The sequence below is a fragment of the Leuresthes tenuis genome, unplaced genomic scaffold (assembly GCF_036924035.1).
Source record: "Leuresthes tenuis unplaced genomic scaffold, fLeuTen1.0.hap1 SCAF_6, whole genome shotgun sequence".
In the NCBI taxonomy this organism is placed as follows: Eukaryota; Metazoa; Chordata; class Actinopteri; order Atheriniformes; family Atherinopsidae; genus Leuresthes; species Leuresthes tenuis.
Window position 1 is genome coordinate 23935722 of NW_027325360.1, and position 26243 is coordinate 23961964.

The following is a 26243-nucleotide window of genomic DNA, read 5'->3' on the forward strand; positions in this document are numbered from 1 at the left end:
TCACTTTATTTTCAGAACACATTTTACCATCAAATATTTGGTTCACTATAGCCTGTAATACCAAATATTCTGACTATGTAAGTGCAATTATACTGTATCAAAAGGATGGGGGTGTTTTGACTGGAAAGCACTCACATTAAATCTGTTTTCTTGCTGTTTTTAATTGCCTTTACCTCACGGCACATCTTACATTCTTTTTGTTTGTTTGTTTATGCCTGTGTCACAGAGAGAAGACACAGGAGAACATGCAGCACATTTTAGATCCTCCTACGCTTATTTATCCGAAAATGTTGCTTTAAGGAACCTACACATCAAGACTGAAATATGTCAGTGTTGCATTTGACACCCACTCTCACTTTTGTGGTATCAGATAGTCATTTACATCCAAGGGAAAGGAATATCCTTTGCAGACTCATTCAAAGCAACACGCGCTGACACTCCTGCTGCTTTATTCCACCTCCATCATCACTCCACTGAAACACACATAGCAGAAGTATTCCCCCTGCAGAGGATTATGTGTAGTGACTGCATACTTTATCATTTATCAGAAACCAGATACCATTACTATTAAGTCATCAGCACAGTGGCGTCATTAAATGACCCCGCAGTGTCTTTGCATCACTGTAATATGCTGACATATGCTAAAACAGCTGGGAGTCCAATGGAAGAAAGCAACAGCCTGGAAAATATCTGCATACTCTGTTGTAACAGTGAGTTTCGTCGCCCGCAGTTTGTATATTATGGGCTGGAGAGGCATCATTGCAGGGCTGACAATATACAACCAACATCGTATTCATCTTAATTTGCAGAGAGAAAACAGGAAGGCAGCGAAAATCCTCATCAGCGGGAAAAAAAAAACATTCCTGTGTTTACAGATTTTCCTATATCACCATATGATAAGTGAGACAGCTATATATAAATGGTGATTGAGAAAAATACCTTCATATGTTTAATAAACAGATACAATGAGGTCATTTTGATTATATTTTTATGCACAGCTGCAGCTTTGCCTCAACATCTGATCCATCACTTTGGCAGTTTTATAAATAGTCTTATACCTAACTTTGAACAGAAGAATGCAGCTTCAGTGAGTCCGACATGAAAGGCATGTTGGATTCAACCAAGGCTTTTTAGTTGAAGAAACAATTACGAGAAAAAAAAGCAGAGATCTGGTTATTGTACTCATTAGTCGGTTGCTTTATAAGATTTCAATGCTTCCCAGCTAGTTTATGAAATTATCATTCTTAATCTGTTTAAAAACAACACAGTCATTTAGGGTTCTCTCCAGGTACTCCTGCTTCCTCCCACCATCCAAAAACATGCATGTCAGGTTAATTGGTGACTCCAAATTGTCCTTAGGAGTGAGTGTGAGTGTGTGTGGTTGTTTGTCTCGTTTGTCTCTGTGTGGCCCTGTGATGGACTGGCGACCTGTCCGGGGTGTACCCCGCCTCTCGCCCGATGACTGCTGGGATAGGCTCCAGCCCCCCCGCGACCCGACCGACGGATTAAGCGGGTATAGAAAATGGATGGATGGACAATGTCATTTAGGTATTGATGCACATCTTCAATGAAATTAAACATAAAGAGGTGAGGTGCTGAGCTGTTATGAAGAATAAGATGAATCTACTTTTTGCACACACATATCATAACAGATGGACAGAATGACGGGGAGCAGCAGATGAGCGAGAATCCTTTTGTGTACAAATCAGAGCCACTCTACTTAAGTGCATCTCAAAAATGAAACACTGAAAGGCCAGGCCTGATAATAAAAAACCCTGGTTAACCAAATGTCTCGCCAAAAGCTAAAATGATGGTTTATAATTATAGTTTAAAACAAAAAGAAACAGGGCCACAAAATGTTACTGAGGCTAATAGAGCTAAACAGTTTTCTGAGTTAAACTTACAACCATGAGCAGCTTCTTCCTCTTTTCAAAAACTGCAAGAAAACAATTTCCCGAGGCATCATCTGCTGTGCCCACTTGAGTATCCCATATGGCTAGTTATATATAATTTAGGACATCATAAATATACAATCCCTGCCCTCCTCCTTGTGAGCACACATGGTCATGAGGATCCAGCAACACTTACTGCAGTCTGTTGTGCTCAGTAAATCCAGCATGGCAGTGAGGTTTTAATGGAGCTGGAATGCTGGTGTAATGCCTGTGACAACCAGCTGTTAATTCAGACTGACAACAAGCAGATATCTGGCAGACTAATGGCAGATGGGATTTGAATCCTGGAGTCCTGGAGATAAACTCTACTCCCTTAGGAAAGATAGAGATGAAGTGGATCAGGAAGAGAGAGCAGAAGGTCAAACATTACCAGCAGGATAGTGAAAACGATTAGAAGTTTATCTAAAATGTAGAATATAATTTCATTATTTCTCCGTGTCTTTGATTTTCATAAAACTGGAGGAAAAAAACAGTCTGTGAAACCATTGAAACTATTATGCAGAGTGTTAAACATTCAGTTAAACATAGGATCAATTCTGATGCATGTATCATAAAAAAGCTAAAGGAAAAAAAAACATCTCTTTCTAATAGTGCTGCTAATAGTTTATTTTAAAGAGAAGTCATCTAGTCCAGTTTAAACTGCAAAGTAAAATTATTGCAGCCACGACCCAGAAGATAATGCATGTAATTTCTATCTTAATTTTGGTTGTATTGTGTACACCGTGAATCTGCTGCTTTCTAATAACCAATTTAACATACGTTTTGTGAGCTTGAGGGATATTATTATCTTCCATTCTTCTGGGGGAGCCTACATATGGCCTCAGTTCTTTCCCGTTCAGTTTTTGCTCATACAGAGGATCATGTTTGCCCTCTAATGGATACAACTGGTACTAACGCAATGGAGCGTTTATGGTGAGCGTAGAAGGGTTAATCTGGCAATGATTGCAACCTAAATATAAAGATGGGAGGATCTAAATGTGGCATTTGGTTACTGAATAAAGCATGACAGCCACCATCACTGATTCCATCTCATCATCAAAACATTTCAATTACAAGTCTTCATGGATTTAAGCTTTTTGGTCTTTTTGTCATTGCACTGTGACGTAAAGAAAGAAATTACACATATTAGTCATAGCACATACACTAAAAAAGCCAACCAATGAGAGCTGTCTTCTTGGTCCCAAGTCTGAAAAACAAACATGTGACACATATCAACTTTGTCCCTGCCGTGTACATAAACACAGGTCACCCACACTATTCACTGGGCTCTGTCCTGTATGAGTCGCAGGATCACACGTTGTCCTGGTGTTAGAGCAGAGCAGGCAGACACATAGGAAGAGGGGAAAGATGATTTTTATGGCTCTTCTCTGTCTGCTGCTCCTGTGGCCTGGCTTCAGCGCTCTTAAGGGATCTCTACTGGACGAGGTAGGTGGAAAGCTGTGGGCGAATATGAGTGATTGCACTGCTCCGGACTCCTACAAAGTGCATTGAACTCTTCCACTTTAAACTGTTTATCATTCTGAAAAAAAAAACTAAAAACCTGTGCACCGGGTCATAACTATGTTTTACTTGATGACCTTCAACATACAAACACCTTCAAATTGAATATATTTCATACAATCTTATCTTTATTTACTCATGAAGACTTAAACCTGCTGTTTCTAACTGAACTTATGATGGTTGTTCCCTCCAGAAGCTTGTTCATCTCTCCACCAATCAACGAGACTTCTGCTCAGGTTCCTCTGCTGACACGTCAGGTGTGTGCATCAGTGGCAGTGCAAGAACTCATAGTTAGGACAGCGCTTTCTATCATGGTGTTATTCAGTTTGATATATACAGCTAAATGTCATCTGATAGTTTGTTAGGCTTTTTTAAAACAGTTGCTGTGCTCATAAGCAGGTTGTTGGTGTGCATACACTGTGTTTTCACCTTGCCTGCAGTAAGTGGCCGTCTGCGTCGCTCAGCTCTGATACCTGATATCACCCATCTGGAACTGCTGGTGGTCGTAGGGCCTGATGTTCAGCAGGTCCACAAGCAGGATGCAGAGCGATACATCCTCACCAACCTCAATATAGTAAGTCTGAGCACAAACATACAGAAAAAAAATACCATTCCAGGCAACCCTGAAAGCACTGGATGGAAATGTAGAACAAGCTATGTATGGATACAGTTGGACTAATATAAGGAGTCATCAATAAATAATCAAAGTCTGGGACAAGAACAGCACATAAGAGTGTAAAATCTGTTTAGATCCTGTGCTGTTTATGCTAATTTTTTTTTTTTAAACAGCTCTGGAGTGCACTGCAGTACTTTAGTCCAATTATACTCCCTGAGCAGGATGAAGAATAATAAGCAAATTTATGATTAAATTGGCATTTCAATTTCTACCCAGGCCTCTGAGCTGTTGAGAGACATGACGCTGGGCGCCAACATCAGGGTGCACCTGGTTCGCATGATCATCCTGTCAGAGCCAGAGGTAAGTAGTGTATGTGTGGCAGTTTAGCTCAGTAATCAGAAAATTCTTGTTTTTAAATTATGACGCATTCGTTAGGCTTAACTTTGAATGTGTGCAACAGGAGAATGAGCCTTATTTCTGTTTAGTTTGGTCTTATCAGTGATGTCTTACCACTCCTGTTACTGTTCCACCTCTTCCAGCCAGAGATTAAAATGTCCACCAACATCACCTCTTCCCTTAGAAGTGTGTGTGACTGGGGCAGAAGGATCAACCCGTCCAATGACACAGACCCGCTACATGCTGATCTCTTGCTGTATATTACAAGGTATTTTAGCTGTGCGCATCTACGGCACATTAAGCACATGTGTCATACACACAGATAAAACTGATACTTTATGTCTGCAATCCCAATGAGGTATGACTTGGAATTGCCTGATGGGAACAAGCACGTTAGGGGAGTAGCACAGCTGGGCGGGGCCTGCTCCAGTGAATGGAGCTGTGTGATCACTGAGGACACAGGCTTTGATCTGGGGATCACTATCGCCCATGAACTTGGCCACAGGTAAAACAGACAATCTATTTAGCCTTGAATATTTGTTTTAAAGTTTACCATTTACGCAGTGCCCTAATTCATAGACCCAAAGTACTTTTCCTAAGGCAGTATAACTTGGTACTAATTATAGAGGAGTTGTTCAGCTGGTGCCCTTTCGACCAATTATTTTAAATAATTACATCCCAAACCAAAGCAGTACACAACTAGTTTTTCAAAAAAGTTTTCAATCTTTTCAGGACATTACTAAGAAAGCAACTATGCTGATGATACCATGTATGTAGCTATGTTTAATGACACTGTAGTTTAATTCAGGTAAGTGTGAACTAAACTACATTAATTCCTCAACTGTTGGACCCTGATTGAAAGGTAGTTTGAATTAAGAAAATACTGTAGAGGTGATCATCATCTTTTCATGCCACAAGCAATTGAAGAATTTTTTTCTGATAGGCACAGCAAGCCCAGTTCTTATTGTCCCACAATAAGATAACCTCACCATATTCAAATTCAGACTTGATTTTTTTCACACCCAGTTTTGGGATCAACCACGACGGTGTTGGAAACACCTGCAGCAGGAGTGGCTTCATGATGGCTGCTGATGGAGGCTACAACAGTGTGGATCTAACCTGGTCCCCTTGCAGCAGACAGCAGCTTCTCACATTCTTCAGGTGGGCCCATCTATTTGGAGAAGCAGTGCATTAAATGTCTGTCATTAACCACGCACCACTGGTGCTACTGAAAAAAAGCATTACATCAACAAGTCATATCTTACTGTCTTCGCTTTAAGATAGTGGAGAGCTGATTTCATATTTTCTAGATGACTTTTTAAACACTTAAAAAAAGAATTCGGGTTAAGTATTGAAAACTTTATGATGTGAGTTGGAATGAGATGTCAAATGCATTGGTGTTCCCAGTGAAGGGAGAGCAGAATGTGTAAAAGATTTACCTGCCCTGGGAGGCTCCTTACAAGACTGGAAACCTGGGCTGTACTATGGTGTTGATGACCAGTGCCGTATAGCCTTTGGCAGCACTGCAAGAGCTTGCACCTTCACCAATCCTGACCTGGTATGTCAGTGGTAAAATGAGCTTGATAATGCTTGGTGGCACTTCACATACAAAACATATGGCTGGAATTCCACAGATTCGTTCATGTTTACAGTATAAGTCTCCTTTTCCATCAGCCAGCTTGTCGTGTTCTGTCCTGTCACATTAATCCTGATGATGACAGCTCCTGCAAACGCCTCCTGGTTCCACTGCTGGATGGGACAGAGTGTGCTCCTAATCAGGTACAGCGGTCAGTGTGTTCAGTGAGTAATTTAGGTGTAATAATTTTCCCAGAGGGTGAAAAAGTGAGCCTCAGGCCTTTTCTCATCCTTTGTTGCAGTGGTGTCTGAAGGGGCGCTGTGTGTCTCCAAACGATCTTGGCACCTCAGTTGTAGTTCATGGCTCCTGGTCCAGCTGGTCTGAGTTTTCCTCCTGCTCACGAACATGTGGTGGGGGAGTCACACTCCGCACACGACAATGTAACAACCCAAGGTAACAAATGTGATACAAGCATTGCGATCTTCTTGACAATGCCTGTTTTGCTGAAAAATGTCGGACATGTCAAATTTTCAGACCTGCTTTTGGAGGAAATGATTGCGAGGGTCCAGATGTTGAAGCTGAACTTTGTCACCAGCAGGCAAGTTCTTACTCGTTATGTTTACTGTGGGCCTCAATATTCCACTATGTCAATATCATTCGCTCATTGTATCATAGTACCCAGAATCATCTCAGTCTATGATCTTTAGTAATTAGCATATAGTATGCGTTCCCATAAGAAGCCTCAAGTTGTAAGCATTGATCAAATGACTTGAAATTAAAGGCAGAGAAATTATTTAAAAGGAAGAATGTGACCTTGAGGCATAATAAGCTGAATTTCAATGTCACCCATGTTCATGTAGCCTTGTGAGCGCACCCAGCTGGATTTCATGGCAGACCAGTGTTCCCAAACTGATCTTCAGCCCCTCCACCTGCTACCACACTCTGCCTCTTTCTACACCTGGATTCCCGCTCTTGGCTTTGCAAAAGGTGGTTCTAAGTAAAACATTTCTTCATGACACCTATAAGGATGAAATGTGTATGTAAACCACTTTTCTCTCTCTGGTCATGACCAGACGATGAGCAGTGCAGATATATGTGCCAGTCAGATGGAGAAAACTTCATTGTGAGCCGTGGATCTCAGTTTGTTGATGGGACGCGATGCGAGTCTGACAGCCTACCTCCTTTTGGCACCACTGCAGCTTGTCTGCAAGGCAGATGCCAGGTAATAGAATGCTAAACAATCCAAGGAGAAAATGTATCTAATTATTTCTTAGCTTTTTACATTCATCTTTTGTCTCTGCCCAGTTGTTTGGCTGCAATGGTGCACTGCACTCTGGGAAAGTGTGGGATGTGTGTGGGGTGTGTGGTGGTGAGGGATCGACCTGCAGTCTGACCTCTGACTCCTACAGTGGTGGCAAGGCCAGAGGTAACAAACCAATCGATAATTCATTGATTTCTCTCTCATGAAGACAGTAATCTGGATATCGTTGTGGCGTACCATTTGCAAGAAAAACTTACGTAAATTCTTATGAACTGCAAAAGTAATCAACAGATTCATCAGTTCAATCCATGTGCACTATACATTCCTCCAGAAGTTACAAGTCAAGCTTTCTGTTCCAGAGTACACCACCTTTCTTACTCTGCCAGTGAATGCCACACAGGTTCATATTGTCAACAGGGCACCTCTCTTTACTCATATGGGTAAGTTGCATCACTGCATCAAGGATATTTTCATTTCGACTTATACCACATAAATCAAGAATTTCTTTTAAAAAAGCGTTCGTTTTGTGTCCACAGCTGTAATGATTGGAGGTCAGTACATTGTGTCTGGAATGGGCACAATGGCGCTGAATATGACCCATCCCTCCCCACTGGATGAAAATCACATCAAGTACCTCATCCACCTTACACCTGATCTTTTACCTGAGATGGAAGAATTGATAATACCTGGACCGCTGGCACAAGAGATAAACATACAGGTCAGGAGAGGAAAGCATTTATAAGTGATGTCACATTGGGTTTCAAGAGGGTTTTTCTTCAGTATCTGACAAGAAAAAAAATTGATCCTGTATAGTACAATCCAATCCAACTTTATTTGTTAAGCACTTTAAAAGAACCAAAGTGCTGTACAGGATAAATAAAGACAAAAATAAATAAAAAGTTTACAAGAAATTGCAACAAAATAAAATAAATTGAATTAAATAAACAACCCCAATTCAGAAAAAGATAGGATGGTATGAAAAAAAGGGGGAAAAAACTCAGTACTTCATATATTTACTTTGACTTTCATTTCATTGTATAGTATGAACTCAAGACATTTCATGTTTGAGGTGTGGCATTTCATGTCTCTCATCAACTTCAAATTATTTGTTAATTGTATTTTTGTCAGCCAAGCAGAACATTCAGAAAAAGCTGGGACAGGGATAATTCATGGATAGAAATGATTAAAAAAATTTGTTTCAAATATGTGATGTTAACAAAATGAGGTCAAAGGCACAAGCATTAACTGGCATTACATTTAAAGTAAAAGTGAATGTAGAATTGGTATGACTGCATCTCTTTTGCTTAATTTTCATTTTCAATGCGATCCCAACTTTTCTGGTTTCAGGCTTTATAATGTCGTAAAAACTATCTATAAGATGTCATCTATAATAATTTTTCTTGTTGCAGATCTATCGCAAATATGGAAAAGAATATGGTGAAAAAACAAATCCAAACATTAGCTATCAGTTTTATGTCCCTACAAGAAACAACAATTTGACTGACACCATTTCTAAAGGCAAATGGGCTGTTTCCTCATCACCTTGCTCGGTCTCATGCGGATCAGGTAAAGAAACTTAATGATGAATAGTAAAGAAAATCACAAAGAGGAATACCCAATAAGTCGTAATGCAGTGTATTTGGTGGCAGGTGTCATTAGTAACTCACAGTCCATATATAAAGTAGAACATACAAAGTTGATTTTCCTGTTTAGAAAGCTTTCCTATTTTCCATCTTTACAGGTGTGCAGAAGCATGTTTTTGTCTGTGTAGATGAAACCACCAACAACCATTTGCAGGAACACAACTGTAAAGTGCCTCCTCCAACGACGCCACTCCACACAACCTGTCAGCTCTCACCCTGTCCCCCCAGGTTAGATTCACTCAACTTGTTTTTTTTCCTTTTTCATTGGCATACACAGCATATATCAGCATACATGAATAATGTACCATTTTGCAGGTGGGATGTAGGAAAGTTTGGGACTTGTAGTGTCTCCTGTGGAGGGGGAATGAGAGTGCGCCCTGTCCAATGCGTTCAGAAACACAGATCTGATGTGGTAAAGGTTCCGGACTCTGAATGCTCCTCTGATACTGCTCCACACACTGCTGAAAAGTGTAACCTGCAACACTGTCCTGCTAGGTACGACATACACTGTATTTTTGACCATTAGGTGGCCTGATTTTCATTGAGAGCACTTGTACTATGATCACAGAATATGGAGGATTTATGGTGTTATTCGGCTGCCTCAAACTGACTTAAAAACCCACTTTTCTGTGTTCACAGATGGCGTGTGTCAGAGCCAGGGGAGTGCTCAGCAGTGTGTGGGCCAGGAGAAGCGAAACAAGTCGTATCATGTGTGCGGCCAGAGGGTGGTCAGGATGTTGAAGTGGATCAAAGTTTTTGTTCAAAACAGACCAAACCACCTGATTCTGTTTCATGTGTGGTAGACGTCTGCCCAGTTGGGTGGGAGTCCAAGGGGGAGGTAAAGTGAGAAGAAACTGAAATCTCAGTCTTTTCAAAGGATGAAAAGCAGATCTAAACAGTGTCTCTCTTAAGCAGGAACGGCACATTTTTAAGTCTGGTTTGTCACCACGCTCCAGACAGGCACCTGTGTATGTGTGGAGTCCTGTTATCAGCCAGTGTTCAAAGACATGTGGCAATGGTACGTTTAAAGTACAGTAAACCTTACCTCAGAAACAACACGTTTTCTACATACATAAAGTAACTCAAATCCTTTATGCACATGCACTGCAGGAACCTTGCAGATGTGGTTTTCTTGTGTGGACCACCAGACCAGACTGGGTGTGCCTGATTTCAACTGTGATGCTTCTACCAAACCTAATCCTCAATCTGAGATATGTGGCACTTCTCCATGTCCTCCTATGTGAGAGAGCATACTTAACATGCAAAAGATGCAGTATTTGTACATAGCTGATGCGGTGTTTATTTTTCAGTGAGCCATGTATGGTATATCTAGTAAATGCCTGTTTAAGGATAGGGTTATGTATTTTACAGCAAAGGTTTGCCCCTTTCAGCTATATCAGTATTTCTTTATAACAACCAGGTGGCGCTCTAAGCAAGGGGTGTGCAGTGTAACATGTGGAGGAGGGGTAGCCAACAGGGTTTTGTACTGCGCACGAGAGGAAGAAGGAGAGGAGGAGGTGGTAGAGGATTCCGACTGCAGCGGCTTTCCCAAACCCACAGCTGTGGTTTCTTGTAATACTCACAGCTGCCCTGCAAGGTAAATCACACACAAACACCACATCTGTGAACAGTTTTCGCAAAGGCAAACTCATCTCACCACCAGCATCTCTTGTCCAGATGGAAGGTCCTCAGGACATCGCCCTGCTCCGTGTCCTGTGACCTGGGTGTAGCTCAGAGGAATGTGTCCTGTGTCCAGTTTATCCATGGCAAGGAGAGTGTGGTGCCGGATGAAAGCTGCCATGCAGCTGTCAAACCAGCCACCACAGTGCCCTGCCTGGTGCAAGTCTGCACCTTCAGGTGGGAGGTAAAGCTGTGGAGCCAGGTACATGTCATAGGACTGTAATATAAAGATTAGACTGGATAAAAAGGAATTACTGTTAGACTCTTCCCCACTTCAGTCCCACTTACAAACAGTTAACTGGCACAAATTTGCACTGCTATGCAATGATAGCACAATCATAGGTTTTTATATTGTATATTTAGCATCAATAGTTCTCTCCCATTCCCTTTTTTTTCCATCTTTCTTTCTTATTTAATACTTTATTTATAACCAGAGACAACAACTGCCAGCAAAAAATCCCTTGTACGTGTCTACGTACTTGAAGTGATAAAGATTATAAAGATTCTGATAAAAGCTAAAACTTGCCAGTTTATTGATCATCTAACTAACAGAGAAAAAACAGAGGACCACAATCTAACCATTTTCAATCCTCTGCAAGGACATGCCAGCCTATTCTATATAATTTACCAACCTGAATACCTTTTATAACTTCATTATAAATCAATATCTATACATGCATGATGTTTCTGATGCTGTGACTTGTCTTTGCCTTCCATGCCGTGTCGCTCCGCAGTGTTCAGTACCCTGTGGATTTGGTATCCAGTCCAGAGCTGTGTCCTGCATGGGCCCTTCGAAGCCTGAGCCACTCAGCCCGCTGTTTTGTATGCACATGCCCAAACCAATCACCATCCAGGGCTGCTTCATGGGTAGCTGTATAGATGCAGCCTCTGACACCACCACTGCAATCATGATTAGTCTCACAGAGGAAGCTCTTCCATCTCCCACTCTGATTGATAAAGATACACCACATTACCGAATGCACCATCTTCCTCCAAGTCCAACAGAGGCAATCACCATCCCTCAGGCCACCACAACCACTCAAACTTCAGAATCAAGTCAGTATGCATAATTGCAGCTCAATAGCTCATTAAGAGCTGAATGCAGAGCACGATTATAGTAACAGCACTTACCCTTTTTTAGGTGCATGTGGACAGCTCTTCCTGGAGGAATCAGGCACGGTGGATTTGAAAGATGTTACCAGTCGTTGCACAGTATCTATAGGTCGACCCCTTGATGAGGTCATCCATATTAAAGTGTTATCTAGCAACTTGAACTGCAGAAAAAGTATGTTTTATATAAAATGTAAATATCTCCAGTGGCTTCTGCAGCAGTTAAGATGTCTGAAACTCAACGTTTGTGTGTTCTTATAGAGGAGTACGTGGCATTTTATGATCGCCTGGCGTTCATGAGGAAGTGTGCACAGGTGGCAGGAAGTGAACTGACCACTCGAACCAATGTCCTGCTTGTGCGTCAAAATCTGTTCACTCCTGGCAACGGGGTCGTGTTTACCTATACTTCACAGAAGAATGTGAAGAGGAGCCACCATCGGGGTAAGACTGCTTGTTTGGTCTACATAACAAATTGTACCATTTACTCTGTAAAATGTGAGCAGATAATGAACTAATGCTGTTCAAATAAATCAATGTTGTCAATTAAAAGACAAAGGTTAAAGAAAATTAAATAATGAATCCATAAAAATGTATGAAACAGTTTGAAGACTGCTACAATCGAATGCAATCAAATATAAAATGCCTGCAATAGATATAGCTAAGCTGAAATATCTCAAAGTTTAATATGCTCTTTTTTTGGTCGATTCATTGTGGCATTGCAAAAAAAAGGGTTTTTAGTTGCAATTCATGCTTTTGTGTTTGACTGTGTTGTTTTACTCCCCACAACTCCATCCATGGAGGGCCTTCATTCTAGCTATTAACACAGCATACTGTAACACAGCACAAAGAATAGCACAAAACAATGTGTGCACACAGATGTAAAAGTGCATTTGCCTGTACGTGTGACGTTTTGTTGGCTAAAGATTAAATCAACGTCATATCTGGCCCACAGATTGCGACATTCAGCTGTTTTCCTCCAGCGGCGTCTTTGAGAATCCAATAACGTCAAACACTAACCACACCTGCCGAGTGCTCATCAATGCACCTCCTTCAGTGAAGATCAGAATCCAAGCCCTGCACATAGGATTGTTATTCAACACCACCAACTCCCAGTCTACATATATTATGGTGCAAGCAAGCTTTACAACACATGGTGTTTCAATATGCTGCACACTCAAGCACAAGAATGTGTAAGTGGTATAACAACTGGATTATTCTTGTGTTTCTTGTTCAGATCCGGGACATGGATGTCTTAAAGACCAATGTGTTTAATGGCCAGCAGCTGTTCCTGTGGCACTCCTCTGGAAATGTGGCTGAGGTTGAATTTCATGGCGACTACCTGCATTCCAAAGGGAGCTTCAAAGCTGAATATTCATTTGTGGGTCACTGATATTAGATATGAACTATTTAGAGACAGTTTGGATTTATATGTGTAACATTTCTTTAGTTTCTTTAGTTTATAACCCTCCAATTAACTTCCTATTTTGACAATTGTTTTGACCTGAAATAAATAACAAACAAACCAAGGCACTCAAAATCTTTTAAGTCAAGACAGGGCTCCATGAAGAGCTGTTAAGTAAAGACAAAGCAATAAGTATTTGTTCCATTACAATTCATTTTCATAATATTTCAAAATATTTCATTTCCACAATAGATAATTTTTCTCTTGAAAGGCAGTGCATTAACAGTCACACATATACTTCCCCATACTCCCTTTGATAGCAGGTCTCATCTTAGAACAATGTGCCTCTAGGCCAGTGTGGCATTCTGCCAACAGCTCTGGCAACGACTTGATTCAGTTTCAACTCCCATACACAACCAGCATGGCAGGTTCTTATGTGGGATCACTGTCCGGCCGTGGCTGTGTCTTCCAGGAGAGCTCTCATGTCCAGAAGTGCATCCTCCACATTCTGGGCAAAGTTGGCAGCGTTCGTCTCCTCACAGCTGTTGAAGGCTGTGATGGCAATGTTGATGTGCTCATCCATGGGATTGTAACACACTCCATAGCCATCTGGCACCATTGGACCAAAGCACATCACACAGTCTGTCTTGGAGCCAACCTGGTCACAGAAAGCAAATACACAAGTAAATAAATATGTCCATAAACAATAATTTGCTCAGTAATAATAGACTGTCGGTTGTATTTGATGCAAATGTACCTGGCTGGTGGAGAGATTGAAGTGGTGAGCTACTGCATAAGAGGTATCCATGAATATCTCAGGCATAGAGGTCAGGTCTTCAATACCCTGCATCTTCAGCCCAAGAAGATGCCTGTCTATACCTTGGCCATGAATAGTCTAAAAAAAGAAAAGGTGAATGAGTGGAACACAGAGTAATCAGATATTTTTTGTTAAAGAAAAACAAGTTTTCCAGAAAGTCTCAGTTCTCACGTTGTACGCGTTTTCCGTATGTGTCTGAACAGCCTTTTGCAGCAGTGCCAGCCTCTCTGTGTTCTATTGGGAACATTTGCTGCTCATTAAGAAATCTCACAAGCTGAAAATAGCATATTTATTCTGGAGCACTACTGATTCACCAATACCTGTTTAGCTGGGTCTTCCATTGCCTGGACAAACTGAAGTGAGTCTACGGTAGTTGAACGGATTGCATCCGTTCGCCCGTATTTAAACATTCTCAGAGATGCACTTTCATAAGTAGCGCAGCACATCTTATACATTCTGCAATTAAAAAACAGCACATAAAATAGAAATGTTACACTTTACGTCCATGTTCAGCACCATACTCCAGTGCAGGAATAAGGTTTCTTACCTGAAGTAGGCAAGTTGAAGAGCCATTTGTACAAATGCATCTGGACTCAGTTTATGTAGCTTTGGCACATTTTTTCCAAAATGAGAAAACATAAGCACCTTCACATCCAAGTCCTGTACCATTCTGAAAAACAAAAATGGGAAATTTAAAATAAATGTACTCACAGACGGATGAAGAACAACAATGCTAATGCACTGTACTTTACGCACATGTTCATGTTTTGTTTGGCTTTCTCAATGTCTCTCTTGATCTCAGGTGTGATGTTAAATCGCAGTTTCTGAGGCATGGCCAGCGGTACCATAGGAGAGCGAACTATCTCAGTCCTCCTCCTGTTGAGAGACATGAACCACTGAGTGATCTTAAGCTCATTTACTAAAAGAGACAGCACTCATCTAAAAACAGAAAGAAACTTACATGTATTTAACAACGTAATCGATGAGAAACACAATGGGTGGACCCTCAGCAGGTGCATGTTCATACACCAGTCCACATGTGCCGTCTTCACCAACAATGAACTGAGGAGGATTTGCAAGTACATTCAAATTCTCAGTGCCAGAGTCCTGCTCATCATTTCGAGTGTTAAGTGGTCTCTCTCAAACTGACCTGTAACGTCTTATCAAACCAGCGGTTGCCACTGTTCCGGCGTGCTCCTCCGCCATGTAGCATCTGTCCAGCCACACGACTCAGATACAGCTCATCTGATACCCGAGGCATCGGAGCATCCAAACAAACTGTAAATATACTTTTCTGGATGGCCCGGACAGACTCCTTATTTGTCCTATCTGTGAACAAATAAAAGTACAAGGAGGATTAAATATTTTCTTTAAAATATGCTTTCTAACCAGAAAATAAAGTTGGTTAATATTGGGCTTCCCCACCCCCCATTCTCTGCTAACCTTTAATCAGGTTATTATAGGCTTTTCCCCACGTATTGCGGTGCTGTGATGTAAGGATGCCAATCGGTTCCTTATTTGACTGCAAAGAAGAATTCCAGATCTTCTCCAGCTGCATGTAAATCTGATCCACTGTCAGTGGGGTGCCGTCGCTGTTGTACACATCCAAGACAAAGAACTGGGGGAGAAAAGAGAGGCACATGACAAAGGGGTCAAGTATTTCCACTGCACAAATGTTGATGACTTTATAAAATTAGATACTTAAGTACAAAAGGAGAAGGCTGCATCGTCATAGTGTACCTGAAAGTTGTGGACCACGGCGATGTGAGAGGGAGATGTCTTCCCAGTGGTATAATGTACAACTGTATCTCTCTTGGGTCCAGGAATACGACAGGAGGACAAGATCCGATAATACTGGTCCATACACAGCGGCTTCCCACTCAAATATTCTACTGGCAAAGTTTCACTATGACACAGAGGCATGTTGTATTACTCATCTTTAGCTTTGAAAAACCAATCCTGTTGAGATGATAATGACCTTTCTATCACAAAGGTCACAAATGTTTGTATTAATTGTGGGCAAACTCACGAGTCTATCATCTTTTTAAAGTCCAAAACTCCTGCAATTAGTTTGGCGGCAAACCTGTGCACAAAAATTCAAGACGTTACTGACATGCATATGATGACTCCAAGGTTTATTTCAGGTTAATAGTTCAAAGCTTCTTTTGTTAGGAGTGGAGCAGAGAGCTGATTAAATTCTGTTATCAACTCTGAGAAGAGACACAATGAAATGTCATTCCAGATTACATAATTTTATCACTGAACTCTTAAAACTCAACTGCTGTCTACACCATGAATTATGTCTTACACATTTAAATGATCATTGTTATAAATTCAAAGTGCATTATATCCCTTTGGGCCACCACATTCACTGCATATCCTACGTGTCACAGTAGTTAAAAACAGCTGAGCAATGGTATGAGCAGCCAGATGGCTTTAAATAGCCCTCATGTGGAGGGACGACTCTGCAAGGGGTCAGCTTGAAACTCCAGCTTAATATGAGCATGTTTATACTGTACTTCAGGACAAAGTAAATCACTTTAGGAAGCAGATTTACGACTGGACTCATAATCAGACAATTACAGATGCTAACCGATGTGCTAACCCAAGAAATCTACAGCACACGTTTGAAATATTGGCTTTTTTTTATAGGATTGCAGAGATGTGATCTAAAGCAGTTTAGATACTGTGGCTGCCTTGACAGAGTTTCCCTGGTTTCTCACCTCATCTGCCCCTGCCGATCTTGAAAGTGCATTCGAGGCAGAACAACCCCAGGGCTGGTGTAAACTGCCACAGGCATGCGGCAGTCTAGATAAGCTGATTGCATCCACCACTCTGACAGCTACACAAACACGCCAGGAGACAGACGACATGACGTGATATTTTTGAATATGTTACTCCATTTAAAATATATTAGAATGTGGAGATGTCTACCTCCTTCAAAAACTACACCGCCAACTACAGCTCAATCAAAAAGTCTCACTTTGATTCAGACTGAGCAGCAAGTGAGCCGTAATTTATTTTATCAAGACGCTTTCAACTTTTACCTTCTATCAGAAAATTACATTTACTCTCAGCATATCCATCCTGCTAGATCAAAGTTAAATCAAGCAAAATATCTACCCAGTTTTCTGTCTTTCGTGCTTGTCTCTCCAGCCCTTTCTGCAGCCTTTCTCCCACTCCACCTTTGAGGAACTCCTCTACAAGCTGCTGTGTATGTTCCAGCTCTTCCTTGCTGACGATAGGTTCCAGACTGGCCAGGTAGCGCTCGCATGTTTGCTTCAAGGGAGGCACAGGCAGCTTGGGCAAGCCGTCCTGATGTACAAAGGACCTCTCTGGGATCTGTGTTACTGGTCTGAGCAACCGACATGGACTCGCAAAGCCTGGCCGCAGCTGTAGGACATGAAATTGATAAGAACACCCTTTTTTATGGATAACATAAACATAATGGTAAGGAAAGGAGTGGTCAAATGTGCGACTGGCTACATGACCATAAATATCCCACTTCATTCGAAAGTAAGTAAATACTGGTATTTGACCTTGCTGGTAATCAAGTTAAACCGGTTCGTTATAGTGAACTACATGACAGGCCTGAAAGATCTCAGGTTTGAAAATGTTCTAAATTGTGTGCAGTTGAAGCCTGGGATAGAGAATGTGTCACTGTGAATGAGCTGACATGGGAACTGGACTCACAGCTGTGAAGAACATTTTGAATTATTTACAAAGGCAGAGACATCACTGAGTGTGACGATGATTTGGTCCATGAATACGAAGTCCAAAGCAACTGAATGAAGCAGTTACGCTACTCATTTGGAGTTGCTGGGGTGTCTCCTAACAGCTTATAAATAGAAGGTTGACACAGCTGAACTTTTGGGACTGTCACTAAAACAAAAGCAACAAATCTATTTATGACCTGTGTTAAGCTGTCATTTACTAAATGATTTAAATGATTTAAAATTCTGCAAAGAAATTTAGAGAGGAAGTCATCTTTTTCAAGATTACTGTAAGATTACTGTAAATTAAATAACAGTGGAAACAGAATTAATTCAGAAGTGGTGTTAATTACATTTCTCATTAATGTGTAGAAGTTGTAGATCTGTCAAGACCCATGACAAAGCAGAACTTCCGGTTGGAATTATCAAAATAAGATTATTATGACCACCATGTGTGGTCGTGTTGTGGTTTTATCCTACCTGTGAATACAATATAAACACAAACAAAAACGTGTATATATATCACAAGAGGGGTTCTGCAACGACAAAAGCTGCAACTACATTGCTGTCTCCGGTGTCCCTTCAGCTGCGTACGCCAAGCTAACGTTAAGTAATGCTACAAGCTACGTTAAGCTAACATTACGCAAAATGTCGCGTCGACGAGCCACTACATTAGCACTAAAACAAAATTCTACCGTTGCAAAAATACTCACATTTCGACAGCATACATCGTGGTAACATGACTTTCATTTTGACCTCTTACTGACTTAATGTTGTCCTGTTGCGCCCCACCCTCATCACTGTTTGATGCCATAAACACAAAACACAATGCGTTTGTTGTAACGCGCTTGAAATACATGTGAAGAAACAGACTCACCGCGGCTCTGACAAAAACCCCTAACATCTTGTCAGAAAGACGCGCTGAAGGCGTTTGACTGTCCCGGGAATATAGATGAGAAACCTTCGGGCTGTCATTTCTCAAGGACAAGCACACTGTGTATTATCAGCCGTCCGCCCCCCCTTGGTTCCACCGAGCAAAGACAGGTTACAGCGCCTCTCTAAAAGTGTTGTTTTCTCAGTGCAGTTTTGTACATTGCGAGAGGTTGAAAAGGGATTTAATACGAAATCTTTCAACAAAAACGCCTCCCATTCTATTAGCATATTCTTTATTTTGGAGAAATGGACTCCAATGATCAATATGAAATCACTAATAAACCTTTTCGTTATGTTTATCTTTTAAAAGCCCCAAAATGGTAAAATCATAACAAATCGATTATATATATATAAAATATAAGGTCACTGTTAACATAAAAAATATATTTATCTAATCTAAACAAACTTAAAATAAATTAGTGATGTTGGCTGACTTCTTACATGCAGAAGTTGAAATTTAAAGCCAATACATCAGTTGTTTGTTTGTTTGTTTGAGTAAGGTTTGTTTTATTGATTTATCAAAGCAGGCCCTGATATAAATAATACATTTACACAATGATATTCTGCGTTGAGCTGGTGCATGATTCTGTACAGATCTTTAATGGCCACATGATGGTGCTCGTCCAACATCTTTATGGAGAAGCAGTGCTGATTTCCTCAGGATATAAGAACCAAAGACAGACTGTAGCATCCCAAATGAATTACAATAACATACACTTAATCTATAGTATGTAAAGAAATAATTTTAATTGGCACGAGAAAAGTCAATGTGCAAAAATCAGCAGAAACTGATATGGTTGCCCCGTGAAGCCACATTTCAGTAATCTTCTACAACAACAGAAGAGAATGAGAATTGATGTCGTGTCATTGTTTATTTGAAAGCAACAAAATAAAACGATACAAAGAAAACAATCATACATATCAAAATGCTTCGATTGCTCTGGTCCAACCACTGCCTGTTAACAGCGTGTGTTTCAAACTAATTGTTTGAGTGGCGAATATTTGCTCAAGGTCCGTCTGCTGCCAATTCACAAACTCAGATAGTCCACCTGAACCCAACACAGAGATCAGGTTGGATATGTTTGTGCTGTCCAACTGCTCCGACTCTGAATGTGAATCATCTTCAGTCCTCATCCTTTTACACGGCACTGGCCCAAAGTCTGGTACATAAAACTCTGGATCAACAATATAATAACTTGTGTCTATCTTTCGCTTTCTGGTGTAGCACTGCGCGCCCTGCGGCTGTTTTGGCTGCGCGCAACAGTCTGAGAGGAAGTATCCGTTTGTGACAGTCGTCACCACATGAGTGTCCAAGTCCAGGACAGTCTTTTGGTTGGCTTGTGTGTTTGGTATTGGTAACTCCCAGGATGATTTGTCTGCACAGCTCCAACAGGCGTCCGAAACCATGAGGTCAGAGTCACTTGATGAAACCATTGCGCAGGCAGATGCGTCTTGGTGCGCCACCTCCGCAGGCTGCCCGTAGGACTGGTGCGCTCCGCAGTGCCAAGTGTCTGACTCAACCCCGGCAAAGTTGCAGTAGAAGTCATCAGCCAACTCCGTGAAGCTCCCAGTCAGTTCAAGATATTCTTGCCTTTCACGGACTGTCGCAACATCCTCATACGGAGGTGTCCTCTGCGTCTGCGACAAGTTTTTGCTCATATAAAACTGCCTGGCGTTTCTTAGAACGTACGTTACCAGTAAGTTCTTGTGGAGCTTGATGCCTCCTCTCTGCGTCCTGGAGCTTTGGATTTTCCTCAAAGAAATGGAGATCAGGTTCTGTGCGTCAAATGCACACTCCATCCTCAACCGGGCCACCCGTTCTTTCCTCTCAGTCTCTCAAATCGTTGGTTTTCCAGTAGGAGAAATATTTATGTCTTTAGTTGAGATACCAACTGGGCTCGTGTAGACTGTGTCCATAGCGCTCCATGTCTTCCCAGTAAGGGCATGGATTTTCAACTCTCATCTTCCCTTGCCACGCCCTCACGTAGATATTGTCCAATGGGAGGGAGGCGGTGCTTCTGTTATACGCAAATATCACTACTAGCAGCACCACTACTTATTCAAAATGCACGTAGGAGCAGACATGCTGCATTTCACTAAACGTGTTCTGATCTCTGTAAAACCCATTGCTTACAAAACATCACCACACTCGTTTGTCTATTAGAAAAGAACCAGGTAGAATGTACCAGAAGAGATGGAAAAATGACCGAGGGGAATGCATTTGACAGACAGTTCAAAAGAACAGTAATACAGAAAGTAACAGAATAGTCTGTGGAAATGTTAACGTGAATGTTGGAGAATAATGCAATGAAACTGATAGAATAACTTTATTTTTGTTGCATATGACATCAGAAGTACCTTCAAGAAAAGAGTACGATATATAATAGAAAAAAACAGCACAAGAATAGAAAATATATGACTGAAAGTTGAAAAGGTAACATGAAATGAATAAACAGAAGAGAATAGAATAGAATGATGAGCTGTAAAATATAACAAAAAGTAATAGAATGATAAATAAGTTGCAATAAAACTGAAGTTTAGTAAGCATTAACATCATGCTAACAGCAGAGCAATAGAACTGAGTAGAATGAAATATAACCGAGGAATAGAGTGGAACAGAATAAAATATCTAAACAGATTTCCATATCCATAAATTGAATGAAAGGATAAAAAAGTTAAATGTAAATATGGATGAAAAATCGTAAGTTTGGAGCTTGGATTTGAAATGTCAATATTTTTTCCCCTCACTGAAAATCCTCTACCTGACAGTTCCTTAAAGCAGGGTCAGTGTACCTGAAGGTGCAGCACCTTCAAGAGGCAAAATCCTTCTTTTTCCACTACCACACAACCCTACACATATGAGATTATCTATACAGTATATAAGATCCAATTTATTCCATACTATACTATACTATACTATACTATACTATACTATACTATACTATACTATACTATACTATACTATACTATACTATACTATACTATACTATACTATACTAAATTAAACTATACTAAATTAAACTATACTATAGCTCTAATATTATCTTAAACTGTGACTAAAATAATGCCACATATGCAGACAATCTGCATGCACACATGCAGTAAATTATGAATGTCTAAAAGTGACAGTGATGGTATTGGGGCTTCCTCTGATAACAGAAATATTGTCACTACACTCAGCTGTGTAGAGAGATTATCTGTCATCTGTGCCCTACATCTGTTTGTGTGTACACACACACACACAGATGGCTGACATTATACCAAACACCTGGAATAGACTTTGATTTCCCGCCAAATAGGTGAATCAGGGGAGAGCCACTATAATGGTTATCGTGCTCTGATAATTCTGTAAATTGGAGTGTGACACGTGTGTTCCCCTGGGGATTTAGCTTAAATGGCATAGAAGAGACTGATACCGTGTTTTAAGTGTGAGAATGGTGCCATATGGACTGATGTGACACGGCATTTCAAGATGCATGATATAGGCCAGAACTTTACACATATTGGACTGCTAAAAAAGCATTGTGTTTTATCAGTGAATGACAGATATGTTAATACTTACATGTAAATATACGTTCTGTCTGCCTTCTTCAAGTCTATTAAAAACTTGTTTAAACTGAGTTGTCAAATGAATTATACTATTATACAAAACAGGGTTTAACACCTTTATCAAACTTTTAAGAAAACAAACCTGTAATTCCCTCAGATGTCATGGTTTAATATTTAGAACTATCAAGAGCTCATTCATTTTTGAATTTCTTTTTTTGTTGGCACAGCTAATGTTTTCTGACAGATTTTGTATTGGCAATTAATTCATGAATGCTTTGACACCTGTGTTGTCTTTACAGTCGAATTTCTTTCAATCATGCTGTAATTTCTTTTGTCCCCCCCCCCATATTTTCTATGTTCTATGTAATTACGAATCCATAGTAGGTGATACTGTAAGCTGGTGGCTGCTTTAGTTCACTAATGAGTTTTTTCATACTTTTATACAATATTCCCAAACTAAACCATTTCATCATTATCAACTAACAATAAATTAATAAAACAGAGACCATTGTATTCAATAAGATTACAGGTAAATAGGACCATAGTTTAGTATGAATACAAATAGAAATCATGGCTGTGTAATAGAACATTTATATATTATAGTATTATATAGAATAAGATTCAAAGTGTAATCATGGCAAGAGAGAACTAAATACACAAGTGGGAACTACAGGTTAGTTTTAGAGACAAAATCACTGCACTTAATACAGTGCTGTCAATCACAGTTATAAAGTTTCTCTTTAAATCGCATATTATGGATATCTGAGTATGATACATTATAACCATAAATTGACCAAAAGCATATTCAAGTCACAGCGATATAATGAATATGGGCCTAATTCTTTATTGAATGTAATTACATCCATATTGGAGAAAGAGTTTAATATTCAAACTTTGATATATGAGATAACTTTTCAGAGGTTTATATGTACTTTGACAAATTAACGTAGTCTGAAATAAACTGTTCAGTTTTAATACACTGTACAGACTTTTTTGCAGACACTGACAGCCTGAGGTCTGAAACCTTTTTGGACATCACCAGAGAACAGATTCCATTCTTTGTAATCATTAGCAGGGCCTTTTACTGCAGTGAACTTCAGTCGTTCATATTTAGGTCTTTGTATCTTTAGTTTTGTCTTAAACTAATATGCAGCTGGACTGGGTTGGGATCAAGTGACTGACTGGACCACTGAGAATGTTTTGGGCCATTATCTGTTTATGCTGTGAAGCACTGTTCAATCAGTCTTGCTATATTGTGCTGATTCTGAGTAAACAGCGTATCCTGGTGCAAACTACCTCAACAACCTACCTGAACACTTTAGCAGACCAAGTCACCAACCCATATGCCAACAATTTTTCTCTTCAGCAGCAGCCTCCCTAGCAGGACAGTGGGTTCTGCAAAAAACGTTCAGGAACAGCTAAAATAAAACAACAAAGAGTCTGACATGTTCACCTGGCCTCCAAATTGCCCAGATACCAATTTGATGGCATCTGTGGAAAGCAAGCCAAATCTATAAACACTCCAACCCAGAACCTATAGAGTGCCAGAGGATTCATAGCTACCAGACACTCGAGGACACCCTCAGATGTTCTTTATCAGCACCATGACTGGTCAGAGCTCTTTTGGAAACACGAGGAGGACGTACTCAATATTAAGGAGTGGTAATTAAGTTATGGCTGATTGATGTATACACTTTAGACTTCATTGGGTTGCTTCTGTCTTCTGTCACATCACCATTAATCACTTATCAGCCAGTGCCACTGGAAACCATGCATGTCCATGTCATCACACTGCCTACACATATTTACAGTTTATTTTACATAAGCATTATGTAAATATGCAATTCATTTGTCAAAAGAACTGTTTCAAAAGACTTTTTCAGATTGTGGAAAATTCTCAGCCAGCTTTTCTATTCTTTAGGCTTATGAATGATTTGCACCTTGTACCTTGTGTTGAAAATTTTAATTGCTCTCATGAAATTTGTTGTTAAGTTTCTTATCATTATGCTTGACTGGGTTCATTATGTACCTAACTCCTGGAGAGTGTTTTTCTCTTGCTGCGATGCTGTGAAGGTTCTTTCCTGTTTTTTTTTCTTCCCCTGCGATCATCTACCGATGTTGTTTTTCAGAACTGTATCGGCCCTTTTATGTTGCCATGCTCATCAGCCTGTTTTTTATTTTCTTTCTTTTTTTCTAAGCTTTACCAAACCAAGCTGATAATTTATCCAGTCATAAGGTTCCTGAATTCTTTCTGGTAAATTCATTTTGATTTGACAGCCTAACGATGGTTCTCATTGAGAGCACCTTTGACTGTAGGTTGTAAATTCACAGCAACAGCCTCCAATGGAAATGCAATACTTTGTCAGTTGTAGACTTTTTAACCACCTAACTTATGAAGAAATAATGCATCTTTAGAAATTTTGAATCTATTATTCAACTACATTTGGACAACTGAGACTAGACATGAAATATGTGTGTATCTCCCTTTCAGATCTGCAGTGAGGCTTGCATGCTTTTATTATTCCATTTTGATGCGACATTACAAGCAGGTCAAATCATTATTGAGACACCTGAACAATTATTATCATTATCATTTTGATATTGATTAACATTATGATAGATCAGTCATTTGCAATAGAAACTGAAGGTTTAATATCTTTCTTTTTTTGTCGTTCCCACAGAGGCTGAGAAATAAAATTCTGTTAAAATAAAAAGGTTTTCAGAATATCATCAGGTTTTTAGAGAATTGTTTTCAAACAATGATGCTGAAGTCTTTTGGACCCCAATAATGAGGTCTGAATGGGTTAAAGAGCTGTCATCCATAATTATTTACACTTACAGTGTGGAAACGTGATTCTTTATCTCAAAACCAGTCATGGATTTTGTGGCTCCTTTTTGGCTTTGATCGAAAGCAATGCCAGCAATATGGATAATATCCTATTTTAGAAATTGAGTATCATAGTTTGGATGAAGGCATCAAGAAAAATGTTGAATAAACCAGTGATTTGTTTGCATTTGTTGAATGTCTCTCAATTTGACTTGTTTAAAGTCTGATCTCTCTTGAGAACAAATGAGAGTAAAACAAAATCTCTATGCACATTACATAATTTAGTTGAATTAGATTTAATTCAGTTTTATTTATCAGCCCCAAATCAGGACAGAAGTCATCTCTGGAAACTTTGCATGTGAGATTGACCCCTTAACAACATAATTCTATTTTGTCCAACCGTTTCCTTTGTGCAGAAACTTGATTATCTCAAAGGGGGAAAAAAAGTACCAGTTCTGCAGTAAATCCATCTTTTGTTGTTAATCATTGTAATTGCATTGGTTGTCAAGAAAATGTTGATTGATGGTGCATTTTAAAACAGTAAGTTTCTCGATGTTTTGTCCAGCTTGTGTACATTGTAGTTGAAAGCACTGAAAGCAACAGTATGTACAGCAGAGTAAGTTAACAGAGACATCTTAGGTCTAAAAAAACTATCTGTAAGTGTAATAATATAAGCATTACTGTGTATCAGTATTGCATTTAACAACCTATGGCAAACCATATGGATCCAATCTTCATCAAGCTGTTTTTAATTTTTTATTGAAAAAAAGCAAAAAATCACAACATGACATGAAACAAATGTATTTAACAGATTAACATTCTTGCTTCATTAAATATACCTCAACATATTAAATGGAATTATTCTATGTATTAGCAGTTATTTTTTCGGATCTAGTAGGGGAAAAAGTTATGGAAACATGAACAATCCATCGATCGATGTGTTTTATACCTGCTTAATCCAATTAAGTGTTGTGACCCAGCAAATGGCAAGGTACACTCTGGACATAGTGCCAGTCTGTCACACTGGCACAAACTAAACAAACATCAGTGTGCACGCAATCTCACTCTAAGGGTAAATTTGAAACCACTAACAGGCTTGTTTTTGTACCCCGAGAGAACCTACAGAACATGATGAAAAATAGATAAATCCCATTAGGCACTGTGTTTCACCTCGTCTGGATTTTATGACAACTTTCTTGTATAGCATTTGACATATCAGCTTTGAAGGATAGAGCTTTGTCATGGATCTTTTTAATTTCTTTTCATTA

At 39.9% G+C, this 26243-nt stretch overlaps 3 protein-coding genes across 5 annotated transcripts; 1 reads left to right on the forward strand and 2 right to left on the reverse strand.

Annotated features, from left to right (window-relative positions):
- Positions 1 to 3173: 3173 nt before the first annotated feature.
- adamts13 (ADAM metallopeptidase with thrombospondin type 1 motif, 13) lies at positions 3174 to 13260 on the forward strand. Of its 3 annotated transcripts, none has more exons than XM_072388344.1 (29): positions 3174 to 3377; positions 3646 to 3709; positions 3893 to 4026; positions 4345 to 4428; positions 4608 to 4732; positions 4823 to 4969; positions 5491 to 5625; positions 5872 to 6022; positions 6139 to 6243; positions 6342 to 6493; positions 6575 to 6638; positions 6901 to 7027; positions 7114 to 7262; positions 7346 to 7466; positions 7661 to 7741; positions 7838 to 8019; positions 8711 to 8867; positions 9043 to 9172; positions 9260 to 9439; positions 9584 to 9782; positions 9857 to 9962; positions 10055 to 10184; positions 10365 to 10541; positions 10622 to 10826; positions 11359 to 11680; positions 11766 to 11909; positions 11996 to 12175; positions 12687 to 12862; positions 12969 to 13260. In XM_072388344.1, exons 1-29 carry the CDS (start codon positions 3300 to 3302, stop codon positions 13122 to 13124), a joined length of 4161 nt encoding a protein of 1386 aa, XP_072244445.1. In that variant the 5' UTR covers positions 3174 to 3299; the 3' UTR covers positions 13125 to 13260. The 3 variants fall into 3 exon arrangements, with proteins under 3 accessions (XP_072244445.1, XP_072244446.1, XP_072244447.1); XM_072388345.1 differs by having other exon boundaries at positions 9860 to 9962; XM_072388346.1 differs by lacking the exon at positions 12969 to 13260 and having other exon boundaries at positions 12715 to 12833.
- A 125-nt stretch (positions 13261 to 13385) lies between these two features.
- Positions 13386 to 18726, reverse strand: LOC140310160 (carnitine O-acetyltransferase). The gene is made up of 14 exons (XM_072388347.1): positions 18544 to 18726; positions 17077 to 17346; positions 16677 to 16795; positions 15983 to 16036; positions 15694 to 15859; positions 15397 to 15571; positions 15104 to 15282; positions 14915 to 15015; positions 14710 to 14829; positions 14501 to 14623; positions 14274 to 14409; positions 14125 to 14187; positions 13894 to 14031; positions 13386 to 13794 (listed from the first exon to the last, which is right to left on the reverse strand). Exons 1-14 carry the CDS (start codon positions 18568 to 18570, stop codon positions 13579 to 13581), a joined length of 1887 nt encoding a protein of 628 aa, XP_072244448.1. The 5' UTR covers positions 18571 to 18726; the 3' UTR covers positions 13386 to 13578.
- Positions 18727 to 19452: 726 nt separating this feature from the next.
- Positions 19453 to 20544, reverse strand: LOC140309195 (immediate early response gene 5-like protein). The gene has a single exon (XM_072387019.1). It carries the CDS (start codon positions 20397 to 20399, stop codon positions 19521 to 19523), a length of 879 nt encoding a protein of 292 aa, XP_072243120.1. The 5' UTR covers positions 20400 to 20544; the 3' UTR covers positions 19453 to 19520.
- Positions 20545 to 26243: the final 5699 nt, after the last annotated feature.